General features: G+C 41.7%; 1 protein-coding gene across 12 annotated transcripts in view; it reads right to left on the bottom strand.

The window, feature by feature from the left end:
* The window catches only part of nav2a (neuron navigator 2a), a 1052051-nt gene that overhangs the window by 259652 nt on the left and 774295 nt on the right, over window positions 1-18104 (bottom strand). For all 12 annotated transcript variants that reach the window (XM_063061719.1, XM_063061711.1, XM_063061712.1 and 9 more), the window contains 2 exons: window positions 9441-9549; window positions 7207-7596 (listed from right to left, as the gene is read on the bottom strand). In XM_063061719.1, the coding sequence (XP_062917789.1) occupies window positions 7207-7596; window positions 9441-9549 (499 nt within the window). The remainder of the gene's footprint in view (window positions 1-7206; window positions 7597-9440; window positions 9550-18104) is intronic.

Raw genomic sequence — 18104 nt, 5'->3', positions numbered from 1 at the left:
GAACTCTGAGCCTCGAACTCCAGACTCGGATGGACATCCGATCCTGTGACTCACTGACCTGGGAGTTCTCTGGGCCTCTTGCCTCCTCACTGCATGGATCTTCGACCCTGCGACCCAGGGGTACTTGCAGACCTGAGGTAGGGAGGTCAACACCCCTCATTCATGGGATCTGCTGATCTTCGACCATGGGGATCACTGATCTTCATTCTTAGAGCCTGCTGGCCTTATATCCATCCATGGAGATCGCTGACCTTCACACACAGAGCGCTCCAAACTGTACTTCGACCACAAGATTCTGCCTCTGACCTCCTACTCCCCCTCATCCCCATCACTAAACCCTAACTCCCCTCACCGCCCCCAAAACCATTCCTACTAAACTAAGAAACAACCGTCTGAGCCACGACTTCAATGCCATCTTGACAGGGACATGAAAATTAATTAGCCTATTTTAATGAAGTTAATGCCTGTCAGAACACTAACCCTATTCTTCCTGAGAATGAAGGGATCTTTTACACCAGTTGTCGCATGAACCAAGTCACCTGAGACATAGCTGGTAGATATGTAGCAGACTTTTATTCCACAAAATGAAACGCAGCAGGCATCATATTGACACCGTTTCTGAAGAAGAGGCCTGCTCAACCCCATATTAAATGACATCTTATATGCTAAAGATCAAAGGACAATTCTATATTTATAATGTACCTACAATGATCCCTTTGAATTACATACAACTTTCACACCTCCTTTTTCACACCCACACATCAGATGAATGTTAAATCAGCATTGTCTAGTCTTGCAGCTAAGTATGGTTCACAACTCTTAGGAACTCATTGTCCAGAACTACATTTTCAATTTAATCTGGAGTCCATATTCAGATCTGAAGACTGGTGGCTGAAGTTAATGTTTTGCTACACACCCTAAATCTACAATATACTCTAACACACGCAAATGAACAATAAAGATTTTCATCAACATAGTGACTGGAAGGTTGCCACTAAATCAGCATCTTTCTAAAATATCAAATTAATCATTTGCTCAGCAACTGGATACAGCTTGATCTTATAACTTTTTAGTCTGAGAGAAAAAAAAGGTGCTGCCCACTGAAGCAGATTGACAATTATCTCAATACTCTGAAAGAAACTTGTTGATAGAAAGGACACAGAGATTAGCTTTATTTGTCACGTGTTCACAGGAAAAATGGAAAAATCAAAACGTACCAGCATAAAAGAATGGTGGCAGATTTGATATGAGTTTTTTAAAATTACTGAGGGGTATGGATAGGGTAAATGCAAGCAGGCTTCTTCCCACTGAGATTGGGAGGGTGAAAGGTGAAAAGTTTGAAGGGTATATGAGGGGGAATTTCTTCACTCAGAGGGTAGTGAGAGTGTAGAATGAGCTGCTGGCAGGTTTGATTTAAACATTTTAGGGAAGTTTGGTTAAATACATGGATGGGAGGGCTATGGTCTGGGTGCAGGTTGATGGGACAAGGCAGAATAGTAGTTCAGCATGGACTAGAAAGCCCTGTTTCTGTGCCATAATGTTCTATGGCTCTATAAAGTGAAATGTGTCATTTGCATTGAGGATGAGCTGGAAGCAGCTCACAAGTGTCACCATGCTTCTGACGCCAACATAGCAACGTAACAGAGTAAAAGGAATACAGGAAATCTGCAAGGCAATACAGGAAGCAATAGAAGGCTTTCAGGAAAGTCTATCCATTGTCTTGAGACAGCTAAGCTGTAAATTTTATAATTCTCTTTCAATGATTTCTTCCTATCTGCTCAGTATTGTACTTAGCACTAAACTTGTACACCTTTTCCGATACCCCATTGGAGAAGAGCACAATTGGCAGCCAATACTCTAACATCTGTTTTACTGATATGAGGACAATAAAATTCTTGCCAAAAATGAATGACCTACCTGTTTTTGGGAAACTAAAAGACAGATTATTATTCATGGTCTGCAAGTATTGCATTCATTGCCTAAGCAGCTGCTGTACGAAGAACTGTGTCAGGGCAAGCGCTCAGTCGCGTGGCAGAAGAAACGTTACAAAGACTGCCTTAAAGCGTCCCTCAAAGGGCTGGGTGTCGACATCAACACGTGGGAGACGCTTGCCCTCGACCGTCCAGCTTGGCACAGCAAGATCACCACAGGAGCCCGTGCAGCTGAAGTCAGGCGCATCATCGAGGCGCAACGAAAGCGTGCTATGCGCAAGGCCCGAGCAGCATCCACTGCCACGACAGCACCCACCCACTTGTGTCCCTCATTTGGGCGAGCCTTCAGGGCCCAGATTGGCCTCATCAGTCACCTCCGGACCCACAGCCATCAATCTCCCATTTGACTTTGAAGTCATGGTCATCTTCGACTACGAAGGACGAACAACAACAACACTTTGAGGTAAACAATGTGCACCCAGGATTCAAGTACAGGTTTAAGGTTCAGAATTAGCCTCAAAGATAAGTTGGTGTATAAAGTAGCCTGTGCCATTTGGATTCAAGGACCTGGGACACAGACTTACAACTTTGGCCAAACATAAAAGGGAAAAATAGTTCCATTCAGAGATAGTTTGATTCGGTATTCTTGTGGCAAACAGAATCATTGGGTACCTTCTGAAAAGTATTGGCCATGCATTTGAGTAAGAATTCCAGGTTGTATACTGTATATTTTCTCTGATATTAAATGGAAATATTGAACCAATGAACACTGTGCAATCTGTTTTCAACCTCAGGTATTCCACATTAAAGCTGTATGATTTTCTGACAAGGCACATCAGGAACAGAACAAAAAACCCATCAGGAGGAAAATCATCAATATTTAGCAATATTCAATCCTAGAAATGGTTATTAAACTCCAGCATTTAGTAAGCTCTTCCCTCTCAACAGTATTCCACCTTACTCTCCTGAATGCACCAATTCTTTGTTGGAATAAGACAAAAAAAAATGAACATACCTATAAAATTCTTCAAAAGGTCTTCCTTGGGGATCATCTGCCCAGCATTTACATGGGATGTCAATTCAGTTCAGTGCACCTTTCTGTTAAGTGTTACCTTTCTTTGCATGAATCACTGAGGCACACATTCAGTGATTCAGGAACAGCTTCTTCCCCTCTGCCATCCAGTTTCTATATGGATATTGAACCCATGAACACTGCCTCACTTTTTAATTGTTTTTATTTCTTTTTTTCTTCAGTCCTACTGAAGGGTCTCGAAACGTCCCATACTTTTTTTCCATAGATGATGCCTGGCCTGCTCAGTTCCTCCAGCATTTTGTGTGCGTCGCTTGGATTTCCAGCATCTGCAGATTTTCTTTTGTTTTTTTTTATTATTTCTGTTTTAGCACAATTTTTTGATTTAACTATTTAACTACTTGCCGTAATTCTTTTTTTCTATATTTATCATGCATTGCATTGTACTGCTGCTGCTAAGTTAACAAATTTCATGACATATGCTGGTAATATTAAACCTTATTCTTATTCTGATGCTGATGAATAGTACTCTTGCCTTTTACAACAACGAAGTCAAGCCACAGACCAGAGATTTATGCATTAAATGTAGTGCTGTCCTGATGACAGGTCACCTTTAAGAAGCTTTCTCTGAAGGATGTAAGAGGTCCCTTGCTGTGTGCAAATCATTCGTCCCATTCCCTTCCACTATGTCAATGGTTACATTTCAGAAGTACTTCGCTGCTTGCCAATTGCTTTGGGATTATATGACACAATGAAAGTTGTTAATACAAATCAGAGTACTTCTGTCAATCAACTGGGCTCACAGTAGAAACCAATTTAAATGGGCTAGGCTAAAATATAAGGATCAATTTGCTTACAAATGCACTCTGGATAGTAGCAGCAAGAATATAGACCCAAAGAAATCCTTCATTTTCCTCCTCGAATAACTATAATCTAATTGTTATTGTCTCCATTAAACGCATTAAAAATGTACTGATGTGCACAACTCAAGCTTTCTTCTTCTTCTTCACAGGTATTCCTTTAGGATCAAAGGTGATTTGCTTCCATTCCAGTCTGAAGAGAGTGTAATGACATGTTTTAACATGGGGTGTTTAATGGCAATCCAGCTACCATACCGACTTGAGGACCAAAATGACCGAGACCAGCACAGACTTAGACACACGTGTACATAGACGCAGAGACGCACCTTGGCCCACGCGCCAACACAGACACCGCTAAGTGATGGTGGCCACACTCTGGTCCTATCAGCTACCACAACCCCTGACACCACCCCCTCCATTGACATCCTTTGCACCGCACCCTGCATCCTGATAAATTACTGCCCAGTTGTCGCTGAAATCGTGAACATTTTGGATTACTGTAAGCCCTCGACACAAAGGGATATATTTAAAAATACAGGTATTATCTCTACAGAGGGGGTTCCAAGTTCATTACAATGTAAGGCTGTGATCCAGCTGCAATGGTTCTCATTGGTTGACAGAAGCACTCAGTCAACACACATAAAAGTTGCTGGTGAACGCAGCAGGCCAGGCAGCATCTCTAGGAAGAGGTACAGTCGATGTTTCAGGCCGAGACCCTTCGTCAGGACTAACTCCTGACATTAGTCCTGACGAAGGGTCTCGGCCTGAAACGTCGACTGTACCTCTTCCTAGAGATGCTGCCTGGCCTGCTGCGTTCACCAGCAACTTTGATGTATGTTGCTTGAATTTCCAGCATCTGCAGAATTCCTGTCGTTTGCTTTTTTAAAAAAGAAGCACTCAGTTTTCAGTGTCAGACACAGACAAGGGTTGCGTACTGTACAGGCATCAATAAATGACATCAGAATGATACAGCTTTCCATACTGCACAGACTGTGTGATTTAATGAGTCCTCTTGGCAATTCGATCCAAAGGCCTGAGGTCAAGAGCAAGCTACTGACTGATGACTGACGGCTCCCAGCGCCGACCTTACCCAGCACCTCCGCCGTCTTGTCTGACTTCACCCTGGTCTTATAGTTTCCTTCAGTTAATTGCTGCAAAGACTGACACCAGTGTCCCAAGTTCCTATTACAGTCTCTATAATCTTGCCACCAATTCCATTTTCTATTGCCACCATGTCAGACTTAACAACACTGTTCACGGTTTTAAGGTCTTATTTGACATGTAGTTATAATTAGAGTTGAGTAACTGTAAGTAAATATAACTTGGGAGCAGGGGTAAACACAGAAGCTCAAATTTGCTAACCTTAGGAGAGCCACACATGCACCTACACCCTCGAGATTGTTTTTGTTTGAGAGGTGCCCCGTTCCTCACTGTTCTGCACAGCTCCTGCCTTATGCATGATATTATCTTAGATCAAAAAGGACTTGGAGTACGTACTCTATAATGATGCCTCAGAGATACACAGTATGAAGTGACCTTGGCGACAGAGAAACACAATTGCTTTAACTCCTTGTAAATTCACCCTCTAAGTACCTAGTTGAATTTACAAATAGCATTATTTTACAGCTTCCTTAACAGTTATTCACTTCAGGAAAGAAAATCAAAAATCACATTAAAGATCATTGACTGCAATTATACTTACTCAGACTCAACAGACAGAAGACTTAATTCTTCCTCTCCCACTATCCAATTTCCCAAAGTTTGGAATCAGGGAAGAATGTATGGACCTGACTACACAGCATACTTAACACTGGATGAATTTCAAGGTAAATATCCCATGGACAATTTCCAGCCTCCAACACGAAGCCATCAACTACAGATGTTATATGGGGGGCAAGTAAAGTCCTAATAGCTCATCTGGTTTCTTAAGGTTGTCATGGTCAGGGGAGGTCGAGGGGATAAGCTCCCAATGGCATGCGTCTGAAATAGCCTCTAACAACCAAGTCCAGCTCCTGGCCTTCACGTCTGGTTTAGCTACTAAGTCTCATAGAGCTGTTTCCACTGACAGGTGAAACGGCAAAGGCAAGTTACTGGCACCTTAAAACCAGTCACTTTGGGCAGATGGGCCTCGTCAGCCGTGGCTGATAACTCGTCTAGAAGGAAAACTCCAATCTCAAACCTCCGCTGCCTTGTGGCTATGCCCATTCATGGGGAGGGCTTCAGGAGTAAACCCTGTGGAAAAATCCAGAGCTGCAGTCCCCAGGGCAGCCCTACGTTGAGTTCAACACTGACTGGCAACCCCTATGATACCACTCGTGCCAAAATGTATCGGTCTTTGTTCTTCCTTTGGATTCACTCGCTGTGTGGAGAGGAGTAGCCTGCTGACTGGGCAACAGCTTGCTCTCCATACCATACTGCCCTGGCTGCATATCTAGACAGCTAGCATGCAACATCCATGGTCGGCCTCAATACCTCAACAATACAACTACACTTCAACTGAGAGACTCAGCTGCAGCTGCGACAGGAAGGTCAGTGTTCAATGGACACTTGAGAGAGCAGATGCTAGAAGCTGGAGCAACAAATAAGATGGAGGAGCAACTCAGTGTGTCAGGCAGCACCAGTAGAGGGAAGTCAACAGTCGGCATTTTAGATTGAGAACCTTCATCCAAACCCACTTCAGAAACTTGAGCCCAAAACTCTGTTGTAGCACTGTCAGAAATCTTGTTAAATTGAAGCCCTAATCAGAGTGAACAAGAAAGATAAGTGAGGAACAGATTATTTCAATCATTATTGTACTGCTGGTTAAGGAAGTCTGCTATGCACAAACTGACTGCTGTTTTTCCAAGATACAATGGTGTCAGTACTTCCAAAGTACTTCGCTGTCCAATACAATAACATGATATCAATTACAAAAATGCTAACTTTCTTTTCCATCTGCTGACAAACTACTTGACCGTGGAAGGTTATTACCCATAGTCCACCCTAGTTTGATTGACACTTGCAGAGGTCATCCAGTCTCCAGTCCATGAGTAACTGAGTCTAGCTACAACACATTAGTGATTTTACATCTCAGATCAGCAGGAGATGATAATCATGGCCATTCCTTCAAAACTCCATAGCAAAAACCTGCAGAGCAAAACAGGCAAAGTTGACCTGTTGAATTAACCTTGAAATTAAATATCTGGCAATAAAGATTAACTTTAAAAACATCTAGATGCCACTGTATAAAGATGTCTGTTCTGCAACTCCAATCATCTTCTTGATCATCAATGAATGTTCACACCACAGCAGGAGGCCATTCAGATCATCATGCCCATGCTAATCAAAGCAGGACTTTGGGAATACAGATCTGACTATAAAGACAGAAAATTTCAAATTTTCTTACCCGCTAGCAATATCATCAGTCCGCAAGTTCTTGCCCAGGACATCTCCGTCACTCATGTATCCAGCTACGTCCATGTTGACACCCTCAAGATCGATCTCATCACCACTCTTGTCGGGAATATCGGAGTGACATACACTGCTGCTGCGTGATGCCAGCTGCCTCCTCAGAGGAGTGGTGTACATATAGCGGCCTGACTCGGGGTGTATATAACGGCTGGCATTGGCCCGTGGAGGATATCCATTTCCCATTGACGGTGCATCTCCCGCCTGGAGGCGAGGACTGGACTGGCCCAGTCGCCACGACAACGGAGTTTGCCTCCCCGTCATGCTGAGTATACTGCGGCCACTGATCTCTGTGGTAACGCTGCTATCAAATGTCGTTTCCAACGTGCTGAAAAGAAAAGGTGAAAGCAACAAAAGTCATTCAATAAAGCTTAAGCGGAGCAAAACAAGCTGTTGCCAAAATGGCAGAAGAACAAACAATTTACGTTCTTCAGAAAGTGCAAGACAGACATGTTTCTTTCAGCAGTAGGGCACCAATTGCTGCCTTGCTAACACTGATTCACAGTCCAACAAACAGACTCTTTAAGAGGTCCAAAGGCACAAAGAATCCTGTATGATCACAGCAGGGACATCACAGGAAAAGCAAGTGCATAATGCAGAGAATGATGCTCAGCACGAAGTCATAACAACCTAGGTTGAATCTGACAGGGTATTCAGGGGTCATATCACCAACCAGGAGACGGATCAGATATGATAAAAATATCTGAGTTTTTTTTGGGTTGCATAATGTGGTCAAGTTCAAAAGTGATCATTTAAACAATAAACATCAATTATCATGAAGAGAGAGACATTCCATTGGAGCTATCCAAAAAAATTAAATTGGACAGAAGATACTGCAAACGTGCAGTAGGATTGTCTCCATCTATGGAGAGAGTCCAGGGCAGACACAGTTCAGATTTCAGGTCAATGAGCACATGTCAAAACACATTTCTAATATGAAACATTTATTTTTATTTATTGAGTTATCATTTCTGAACTCCTGGAGAGAAAATAAAACAGAAAGGAGAATACAAAAAAAAATCTGATTTTTGAAAATCAAAAGCACTGTAGATGCTGGAAATCCAAAACAAAAACTGAAAACACTCAGCAGGTCAGGCAGCAACTGGGTTCTGACAAAGGGGCTCAGACGCAAAATGTTAACTTTATCATTCTCCACGAAGTGCCTGTGTGCTTCTAGCATCTTTTGTTTTAATTCCACCTCATTGTTTTGACCAATTCTTTTTATCCAGACTCCGACAATTGTTCAAACCCAGTTTATATTCAACAAAACGACTCAAACATACAGATTTTACATGCACGAATTACAGCCGATAACCCATCTGATCAAAGCTCTATCCAAGTGCCTTGAAATGCATCTCCACTCAGACATGCTATAGAGTCACATTTCACTCTGCCTCTGGAATTGACTTCTGTCTTGACAATCTTCCCTTGTAGTCAGGAGACTGTGGTTTCAAGCTCCCGTTCAGAGGATTGTCTTTTGGATAAAACATTATGTCAAAGTCCTGTTCACCCATAAAATAGTGCTGGGCAGAACTGAGAATTTTCCTCAAATATCAATCAATAACAGTGCCTTTACCAACAAGCCGAGGATAGAACATTGCCATTCCTTTTGCTACTGCTCAGGAACATGTTTTGTGCAGAATGTCTGGCATTTTTGCAAATGTAAAAATGGTGACTACATTTTGAAAGCGCTCATTAGCTGTCAAATGCTGGGGGACATCCTGGGGTTGCAGAAAGTACTATCTAGATGCTAATTCTTTCTTCCTGTTCCACTTTATTTTAAATGTCTCTAATAGTAGCTCTTTCAAATTGCTGTGCTTACTGTGATAAGATATAATTTGCCTTTTCCTTGAACAGCTACTAAGTTCCACAATTATTCATGTCAGATGCTTATGTTTTATTTAAAATGTCTATTAACAATTTAGTCTGACCACATCTAAGCTCCTGAGCTACTCCAGCGTTCACAGCCTTTCAGTTACTTTCCTTGCTAGAGAGAGGAGAGCTGTTTTTGATCTGCATGCAGCACCACTCAGGCAAAGCAATGCTGATGTAATCAGATTCACAGTTGGAGCTCTGAGCTCGCTGCCTGCTTTACTCTTTGCTTCAACACTGTGGGAAACCAAGAAAGGGCACGTGGCTTTGATCAAACCCTTTCACTGAGGGAGCCCGTACCTGTGTGTGATCTGCGTCCCTCGTAGACTGGACATGGTCTCTTCTAAGTTCTGGCGAAGGTCGGCAATGTTCTTGACAGTTCGTAATCTTCGAGTCTCTGGGTCCTCTCCTGTGAAATCAGAAATGGCATTTGACATTTAGCTCTTCCAACCCACTGAAAATCAAAAACTGTGAGACTCAGGAAATTCACTTTGTGCTCCTTTATATATCAGAAGTGTCCAATACTGGTTGCGTTTCAAAAAAAATCCCTTAATAAGAAATTCTATTGTTAAAAATAATCTGCAGGCTTGCAAAATGGTAGCTGTTGGCTTCTCAAATACAGTATCATTCAACAGCACCTTATCTTGAAAATTTATTTCTGATATTTTTAAGAAGTACTGCTACAAACAGCAACTAAAACCCATTTTCATCGTTGCATTTTTTTTGTGTTGAAATATCTTCCAGGGATGTTATTACCATCCATTTTAGGATGTTTCCATATGAGAATACACAGTAGTTGATAAAGGTCTGCAATGCATTGCTAAGGGTAATCAAGGCAGATTCAAACAGAAGTTGAACGCATCTGAAGGCCCATGGAGAGAGGGCAACTTAGTGGAATCAATGGGATTGCTCACGTAGAGCATATGAGCCAAATTGCTTTCTTTGATGCTGTAATCATATCCTGGTTCAGTTACAGACTCCTTGCCAATATACAGCATAATGATTAACCAAGACTGCTAGTTAACTGGAGGTTTGGCAATATCCGGCAAGGTAAAGTCAGACCAAGTCACTCCAGTGCACCCATTTGGCCTTGCTTTTTGTACTCTTCTGTTATACCAACATACCAAGAGGGACATCAATGCCAAAAATAGTAGAGACATAAAATATTATGATGTGATGGCACTGGGATTTGATGATCACATATTTTTATTTGGAGATATAGTGCACAACAGGCCCTTCCAGCCCAACAAGCCTCACTGGCTAGCAACCCACCTGTTTAACATAATCCTAATCTCAGGATAATTTACAATGACCAATTAACCTACTAACTGGTAGATTGTTGGACTGTGGAAGGAAACTGGAGCACCTGGAAGGAACCCATATGGTTCACGAGGAGAGCGTACAAACTCTTTACAGATGCTCCAGAATTGAACTCCAAAACACCCCTAGCTGTAATAGTGTTGTGCTAACAGCTGTGCTACTGTGGCACCCAATGTTATCAGTGCTTAATCTAATCTAATTGGTTCTAAACTTCCATGGTTGGCTGTTCAGTGTCACTCTGTCAGAGAAATGCCCTTTGTTCCACCCATTCCACACCACTGACCTTCTCTGCTAATGACACAGACCGCTGCAGGAACTCAGTGGATCAGGCAGCACATGCGGAAGGAACTGGACTGTCGGCATTTTGGATCAAGATCCTTCATCTGCTACTGCTAAGTGTCCTTCCCCGTCCACATGAAGGGCCACCCAAAATATCGACTGTCTTCTTCCCCATCATAGCTGCTGCCTGACCTGCTGAGTTCCTCCAACATCTTGTTCTGACTCCGGATTCCAGCATCTGCAATCTCTTGTGTCTCCTCTTGTCTGCTAACAAGATTAATCTGTTTCTCTCTTCCCCAGTTCTGGTGAAGAGTCCCAGACTCGAAATGCTAACTGTTTCTCCTTCCACAAATGCTGTCTGACCAACTGATATTTTCAACATTTTCCCATTGTATTTCAAATTCCAGGTTGTGAATGCCCACAAGAAAATGAATCTCAGGGGAGTACAGGGTGACATATATGTACTTCGATAATAACTTTACTTTGATCTTTGAATATCCAGCATCTACTGTGTTTTTTTCTCAATGTTCGTTTCATCGTCATTATCATCATGTGCCATGTAATATGACCATGACTATGTCTATGTCTATGATTGTCACGGCAAATTTTTCTACAGAAATGGTTTGCAACTGCATTTTCCTGGGCAGTGTCTTTGCAAGACGGGTGACCCAAGCCACTGTCAATACTCTTCGGAGATTGTCTGCCTAGTGTCAATGGTCGCATGACCAGGACTTGAGATATTGTGATAGACACCAACTGCTCCCACGGCTTCACATGATCCTGACTGGGTGGGCGGGGTAGGCTAAGCAGGTGCTACACCTTGCCCAAGGGTGACCTGCAGGCTAGCAAAGGGAAGGAGCACCTTACACCTCCTTTGGTAGAGATGCATTTCCACCCCTGCCATCCCAACACCATTTACTGGTGCTCAGTTAGTCTGAAGCTTCATCAAAAAATAGATGAACGGTATCAAAATATATTCCTGCCATTCTTTAGTTTATCATCCCCTGATGTTAATGACTTTTGCTGAGTAATGAGTCACAGGTTACCAAATGCTTCACCATTCACTGTTCTAACATGTGAACTCAGAAACTGAACTATGGCAAGCTATTGGATCATACAGTAGGAGCTATCAGCTCCAAGTTCATCCCTCCCTTTATTCATGCACCTTCCACCAGGGATGAGTAAGCAGCATTGAGAAGAAACGATCCCAGTTAAATTTATTCGCCTTAGTATTTATACAGGAAGATTAAAGGAAACATCCCTGCTAATATCCACTCAGGAGTACCCATCCCAGCAACAGAATGATCCAAGTTGGCATTCTCTTTATATCATACCATTAAAGTAATGGTAACAAAGAATTATCCAACTATCACACTGACAACGCATTATATTTTCAAACTATTTATTCAAGGATTTGCTGGTGCCTTTGCTGAACTGCTGGCCCAATGATACTGAATTAATCATAATTTTTCAACACCAAGAGTTAGAAAGACAGATAACCATTATTACAAATCACAACTAACACAAGAGTGTGTTAAATTACATCCCAATTACGTAGGGTGCTTGTGAGATTGCATACAAAATAGTGAATGCAGATCTGGTCTCCACACCCGTGATGGAGAAAATATGCAACAGATTGACACCTGGGCTGGCTGAGTTGCCACAAGGAAAGATAAAGCAGATTGGGGCTATACCGTCTTAAGTTTATAAGAATGAGAAGCAACCACATTGAAACAAAAGAGCTAGTCATTGACTTCAGGAAGGGGGTAGTGCACATGCGACTGTCTACTTCAATGGTGTTAAGGTTGACAGGGTTGAGAGTTTTGGGTTCCTATGGGTTAACATCACCAACAACCAACTATATAGTTCACAGTCAAGCTAGCTCACCTATTCTGTTATTGGTTCACTTTGCTCTTCCACAATGCACTGTGTAATGACCTGAGCTGCATAAACAGCATGCAAGACAAGTACTTCACTGTAAATCAGTATATGTGACAATAATAAACTAACTCCAATACCACAAAAAAACACATATATAGTTCTTATCTAGTTGGCCAGTGTAGATGTGAAGTTGACATTACACCTGGGTGATGCATTTAGCACCTGGGATCATAGATTCAAAATAAGGGTTTGACTACTTGTGACTGAGAAAGCATTCCTTTAATCAGAAGGTTGTGACTTGTAGAAATTTAAAAAGCAAGAGGACTTACAGACTGAAGGTAGAGACTGATAAACTTCTGGGGATCAAGAGAAATCAGACTAATGAAGGCTGAGGTAGAAGGTCAACCATGATTTTATCGAATGCTGGAGAAGGCACAAGGGGTCAAATACCCACTTAGGCTTCTATTCTTAATGTTAATTGGGAATAAACGTAATATGAAAAGGAACCGGCACCTTATCCTATCCTTTTTTAACTTCTAAATTTAGAAACATTCATTAGAACTCCACATGTGAATTTACATGCACTCTCTCCCTATTCTACACTACAAGGTGCTGATAGCTTTGCACCTTGCATAACCAGTTAACATGAGAATGTTGCATGTATTACTCTGATGAGATTTCTCTCCATCTTTGTTTTTCTCCTGGAACTCCTCAGAGTTCCAGGTTTTATCCCTGACTACCACTGAGAAAGCCAATCTTAGCCTGGCTTTGGAATCGAGCCTATGACCTGCTGGAACAGTTTTTTCCCCTTGTCTATTTATTCTTTTTAATATCTTAAACAACTGTGATTATATCTCTCTCTCTAATCTTCTAAACATAGCCCTGCTTAACTGAACTCTATTGGGTACAAGTTGATCCTCATAATTTAACCCTTGGGAAATCAGGTTTCACTGGTAAATCTATACTGCGCCTCTTCTAATAACATGTTAGGGGAGATATGCGGTCCAAAGTGATGCATAAGTTCTACTTCATAATATTTTAGTCTTCTGTATGTAAAGGCCAATCTCCCATTTGACCACTTTATTTTACTAATGTAAATGAGCTCTGAAGTCTCTTAATCCTCACAACTGAATCGAGTTTCTAAACCCCTCTGCTGAACTGAATGCTAGTCAGCTTTGATCAAACATTTGTTGTGCATCAAAGATCATTGATCCACCTTTGATTTCCAGCAGTTGTGTACTTACTGTTGAGGTTCTGGTAAACATCTAACATTGTCAGTAGAGTCTGCTCATTGACTTGAGCAATGCCTTCCCACACGCATGTGTGCTGAACGTGCACCTGACACAATTCGTTACTTCGGCCCAAAGGCATGTTTCTCTCTCGAGCGGTCCGGCTTAATCCTAGTTTAGTCCGCTGCTCCTGTGCCTTGCTTTTCAATCCACACAATGCAGGAATTTTGCTTACTCTGGAACCAGGTCTGCCTCGGCCTAAGTATCCGCTCTCGGAACCAAGCGCCTTCCGTAAAATCTTGGATGGGTTCAGCTGTGTGGAAGAGGTTGCTGACTTCCCGTTCACTCCTCCACTTGATTTAAAATACAGCTTTGATTCCTTCTTGGCTTGGCTGTAACTCCAAGATAGCAGAGGGCTGCTTCTGTATTTTGCCCCATATACTTGAGGGTTTTTAGACGTATAAAAGTGACTTGCATCACTGGGTTGATCCATTTTCTGAAAAACGATATAGCTTCCTCCTCTTTCTTCCAATCACTTGTCTAGGTCGAAGGCTGGCTTCTGCGACTTGAAATAGATACTTAAAACTGTTGAATACCGAACAACCCACATTCAGTGTGCCTCTGCTCTTAGAAAAAGTTCTCGTGTGCAATGAAACTAAGCACTGCTTTTCAGATTGCAACTGGGGGCAAGAGCGATCTTTCCCCACTGTCTCCAGATCAAGCTGAAGGCAGCAACAACTTTTCAGCTGGTTCTGCGGACTTGCTTGGAAGTGATTGGTCTCTTTCTCTGGGTCTTTTTTAAGCTGGTATTTAAAATGACCGATGGTAAAAAAAAAATCCCTGTTGTGTGCTTGGTTTAGACATACAAGAGGACAATTTATTGACAAAACTTTGGTGATTACTGAAGACGGCTTTGAATCCTCACACCGCTTAATATTCATCTGGTGTTTCTCTTTATCATAGTTTTATTTGTCTTTCTCTAAAGAACTGCCATGGCAAAAACAGCTAGAAACGACACAATAAGAGCTGGCCAAAGCCCAGACTACAAAACACCCATTCACTACCTTTGATGCACTGGATCCTGCTCTATTGAGGCATCTATGGCCACAGCTTTCATTGTATCTTCCCCATTTTCTGCAAACCCCAACCCCCACCTTTCAAACACAGAGAAAAAGAGACACGGAAAATATCTTTTCCCTATCATAGAACTGGATTTCCGTCATCAGCAACTGTACAGAAATCATGGTGTAGTTAGTTTCCCCAGTAAAACTGGGTCGGACTATTTACTGGGTCTATTTTGGAGCTAAGAGGTATTTGTTTGTGGGCGTATTAACTTGTCTAGCGTTTAAGCCACAGCATGCATTAACTTCAGCTGGACTGCCCCCAACTAAAAAAAGAAGTGGGAGAAAATGTCAATTTTGCAATGGTTGAATCAAGTCAATAAAGGTGACCAGAGGCAAAAATAAAATCTATTCGAGATTCACAAAAAAGAACTGTAATTTGCAAATGGTAATGCAGTTTTCAAAATCTACTAACTCCTACTGCCCTTACATCCATTATACCTTTCATACAAGATTTCTTCAAAACTGAAGAAAGCCAAAATAAATGGAAAGAAATTCGAGAGCAGTATAATTCAGTTATTCTTTTCCGAGCCTAACAAGTGGAGAAGGCAGATATCAAAGTGTCCGAAGTATAATTGGGTTTGTCATATTCTGTTTAAAGGCACATTAGACAAAATTCCAATTCCAAGTGTTTAAATGCTAAAAAAAATTACACAATAATGGGTTTTAACATTGCTAGAGCCATGAATTTATTTATTACTGAATGCGGACACAGAGGCTTCCAGAAACAGAACCCTGGCCCGGTCAGTGTATTGTTAGTTTTGCTGACAGTAAACACTGGCATCTTTACTGAAGCCTTTTCCCCATCAAAACTTGAAATGTGGTGTTGTTCTACTGATGTAGAAGCCAAACTGAAGAGGGGGAGGGGTTTTCCATTGAATTACAATTGACAAAGGCATGAGGGGAAAACAAAACATGACGGAACAACTGAAGGTCCCGTCAAGTACTCATTATGAACACCCAGCTTCTGGCAGAAACTAGAGCAGGACCTGAATTTACTGACTGGAAGGGCAAAGAAGCAGACTCAATGACAGCACTCAAAAAGCCATAAGAGAACATATTGCAAATCAATTAAACTGAATAAATCTATGAAACAAATCAATTGAATTGAATAAATCAATGTTGAATTACAAATCACTATGAGTGAACAATAACTGAATGAATTGTGGTAAAACTGAGGCTCAGGATGAGACCCTGTGGAGAGCTATGGCCCAGGTGCAAGTCAATGGGACGAGGCAGATCAATAGTTTGGTGTGTCCTAGATGGGCTGAAGGGCCTGTTTCTATACTGAAGTGCACTATGATTCTATAACTCAATGATAGCTTTGTTTCTTAACTTGAATCAATCCTATACTTGACCTGTCAAAGACATCTGTCCCTTGCATTATAACTTCTTTCTTAATTGGCTTTGCTATCCCCCCTTTTCCCCTTTCCCTTGTCTGCACACTCTATCATTGAGTAATAAGTGCCTTGTCTATCCCCTTTTGGAGCTCATTTCACTTATCACAATTATATCATGGATATCGCAGCCCACCAACCTTAAATACACTACACTTTGTGTATTTACAGTGGCATGAAAAAGTTTGGGCGCCCTGGTCAAGATTTCTGTTACTGTGAATAGTTAAGGGAGTAGAAGAGGAACTGATCTCCAAAAGGCATAAAGTTAAAGAAGAAACATTCTTTTCAACATTTTAAGCAAGATTAGTGTATTATTTTTGTTTTGTACAATTTAAGAGTGGAAAAAAGGAAAGGAGCACCATGCAAAAGTTTGGGCACCCCAAGAGATTTGAGCTCTCAGATAACTTTTACCAAAGTCTCAGACCTTAATTAGCTTGTTAGGGCTATGGCTTGTTCACAGTCATCGTTAGGAAAGGCCAGGTGATGTAAATTTCAAAGCTTTATAAATACCCTGACTCCTCAAACCTTGTCCCAACAATCAGCAGCCATGGGCTCCTCTAAGTAGCTTCCTAGCACTCTGAAAATTAAAATAAATGATGCCTACAAAGCAGGAGAAGGCTATAAGAAGATAGCAAAGTGTTTTCAGGTAGCTGTTTCCTCAGTTTGTAATGTAATTAAGAAATTGCAGTTAAAAGGAACGGTGGAGGTCAAGTTGAGGTCTGGAAGACCAAGAAAACTTTCCGAGAGAACTGCTCACAGGATTGCTAGAAAGGCAAATCAAAACCCCCATTTGACTGCAAAAGACCTTCAGGAAGATTTAGCAGACTCTGGAGTGGTGGTGCACTGTTCTACTGTGCAGTGATACCTGCACAAATATGACCTTCATGGAAGAGTCATCAGAAGAAAACCTTTCCTGCGTACTCACCACAAAATTCAGCATCAGAAGTTTGCAAAGGAACATCTAAACAAGCCTGATGCATTTGGAAACAAGTCCTGTGGACTGATGAAGTTAACATAGAACTTTTTGGCCGCAATGAGCAAAGGTATGTTTGGAGAACTTCATGAAAAGAACACTCTCCAACTGTTAAGCACGGGGGTGGATAGATCATGCTTTGGGCTTGTGTTGCAGCCAGTGGCACGAGGAAGATTTCACTGGTAGAGGAAAGAATGAGTTCAATTAAATACCAGCAAATTCTGGAAGCAAACATCACACCGTCTGTAAAAAAGCTGAAGATGAAAAGAGGATGCCTTCTACAACAGGATAATGAACCTAAACACACCTCAAAATCCACAATGGACTACCTCAAGAGGCGCAAGCTGAAGGTTTTGCCATGGCCCTCACAATCAACCCAACCTAAACATAATCAAAAATCTGTGGATAAACCTCAAAAGAGCAGTGCATGCAAGATGGCCCAAAACTCTCACGGAACTAGAAGCCTTTTGCAAGGAATAATGGGCGAAAATCCCCCAAGCAAGCATTGAAAGACTCTTAGCTGGCTACAGAAAGCGTTTACAAGCTGTGATACTTGCCAAAGGGGATGTTACTAAGTACTGATCATGCAGGGTGCCCAAACGTTTGCTTTGGGCCCTTTTCCTTTTTTGTTATTTTGAAACTGTGAAAGACGGAAATAAAAGTTAAGAAGGCATATGGTGTATTGGCCTTCATCAATCGTGGAATTGAATTTAGGAGCCAAGAGGTAATGTTGCAGCTATATAGGACCCTGGTCAGACCCCACT

Source organism: Mobula hypostoma, chromosome 11 (genome assembly GCF_963921235.1).
Source record: "Mobula hypostoma chromosome 11, sMobHyp1.1, whole genome shotgun sequence".
Classification (NCBI taxonomy): Eukaryota; Metazoa; Chordata; class Chondrichthyes; order Myliobatiformes; family Myliobatidae; genus Mobula; species Mobula hypostoma.
This window is presented reverse-complemented; position numbering and strand designations above follow the sequence as displayed.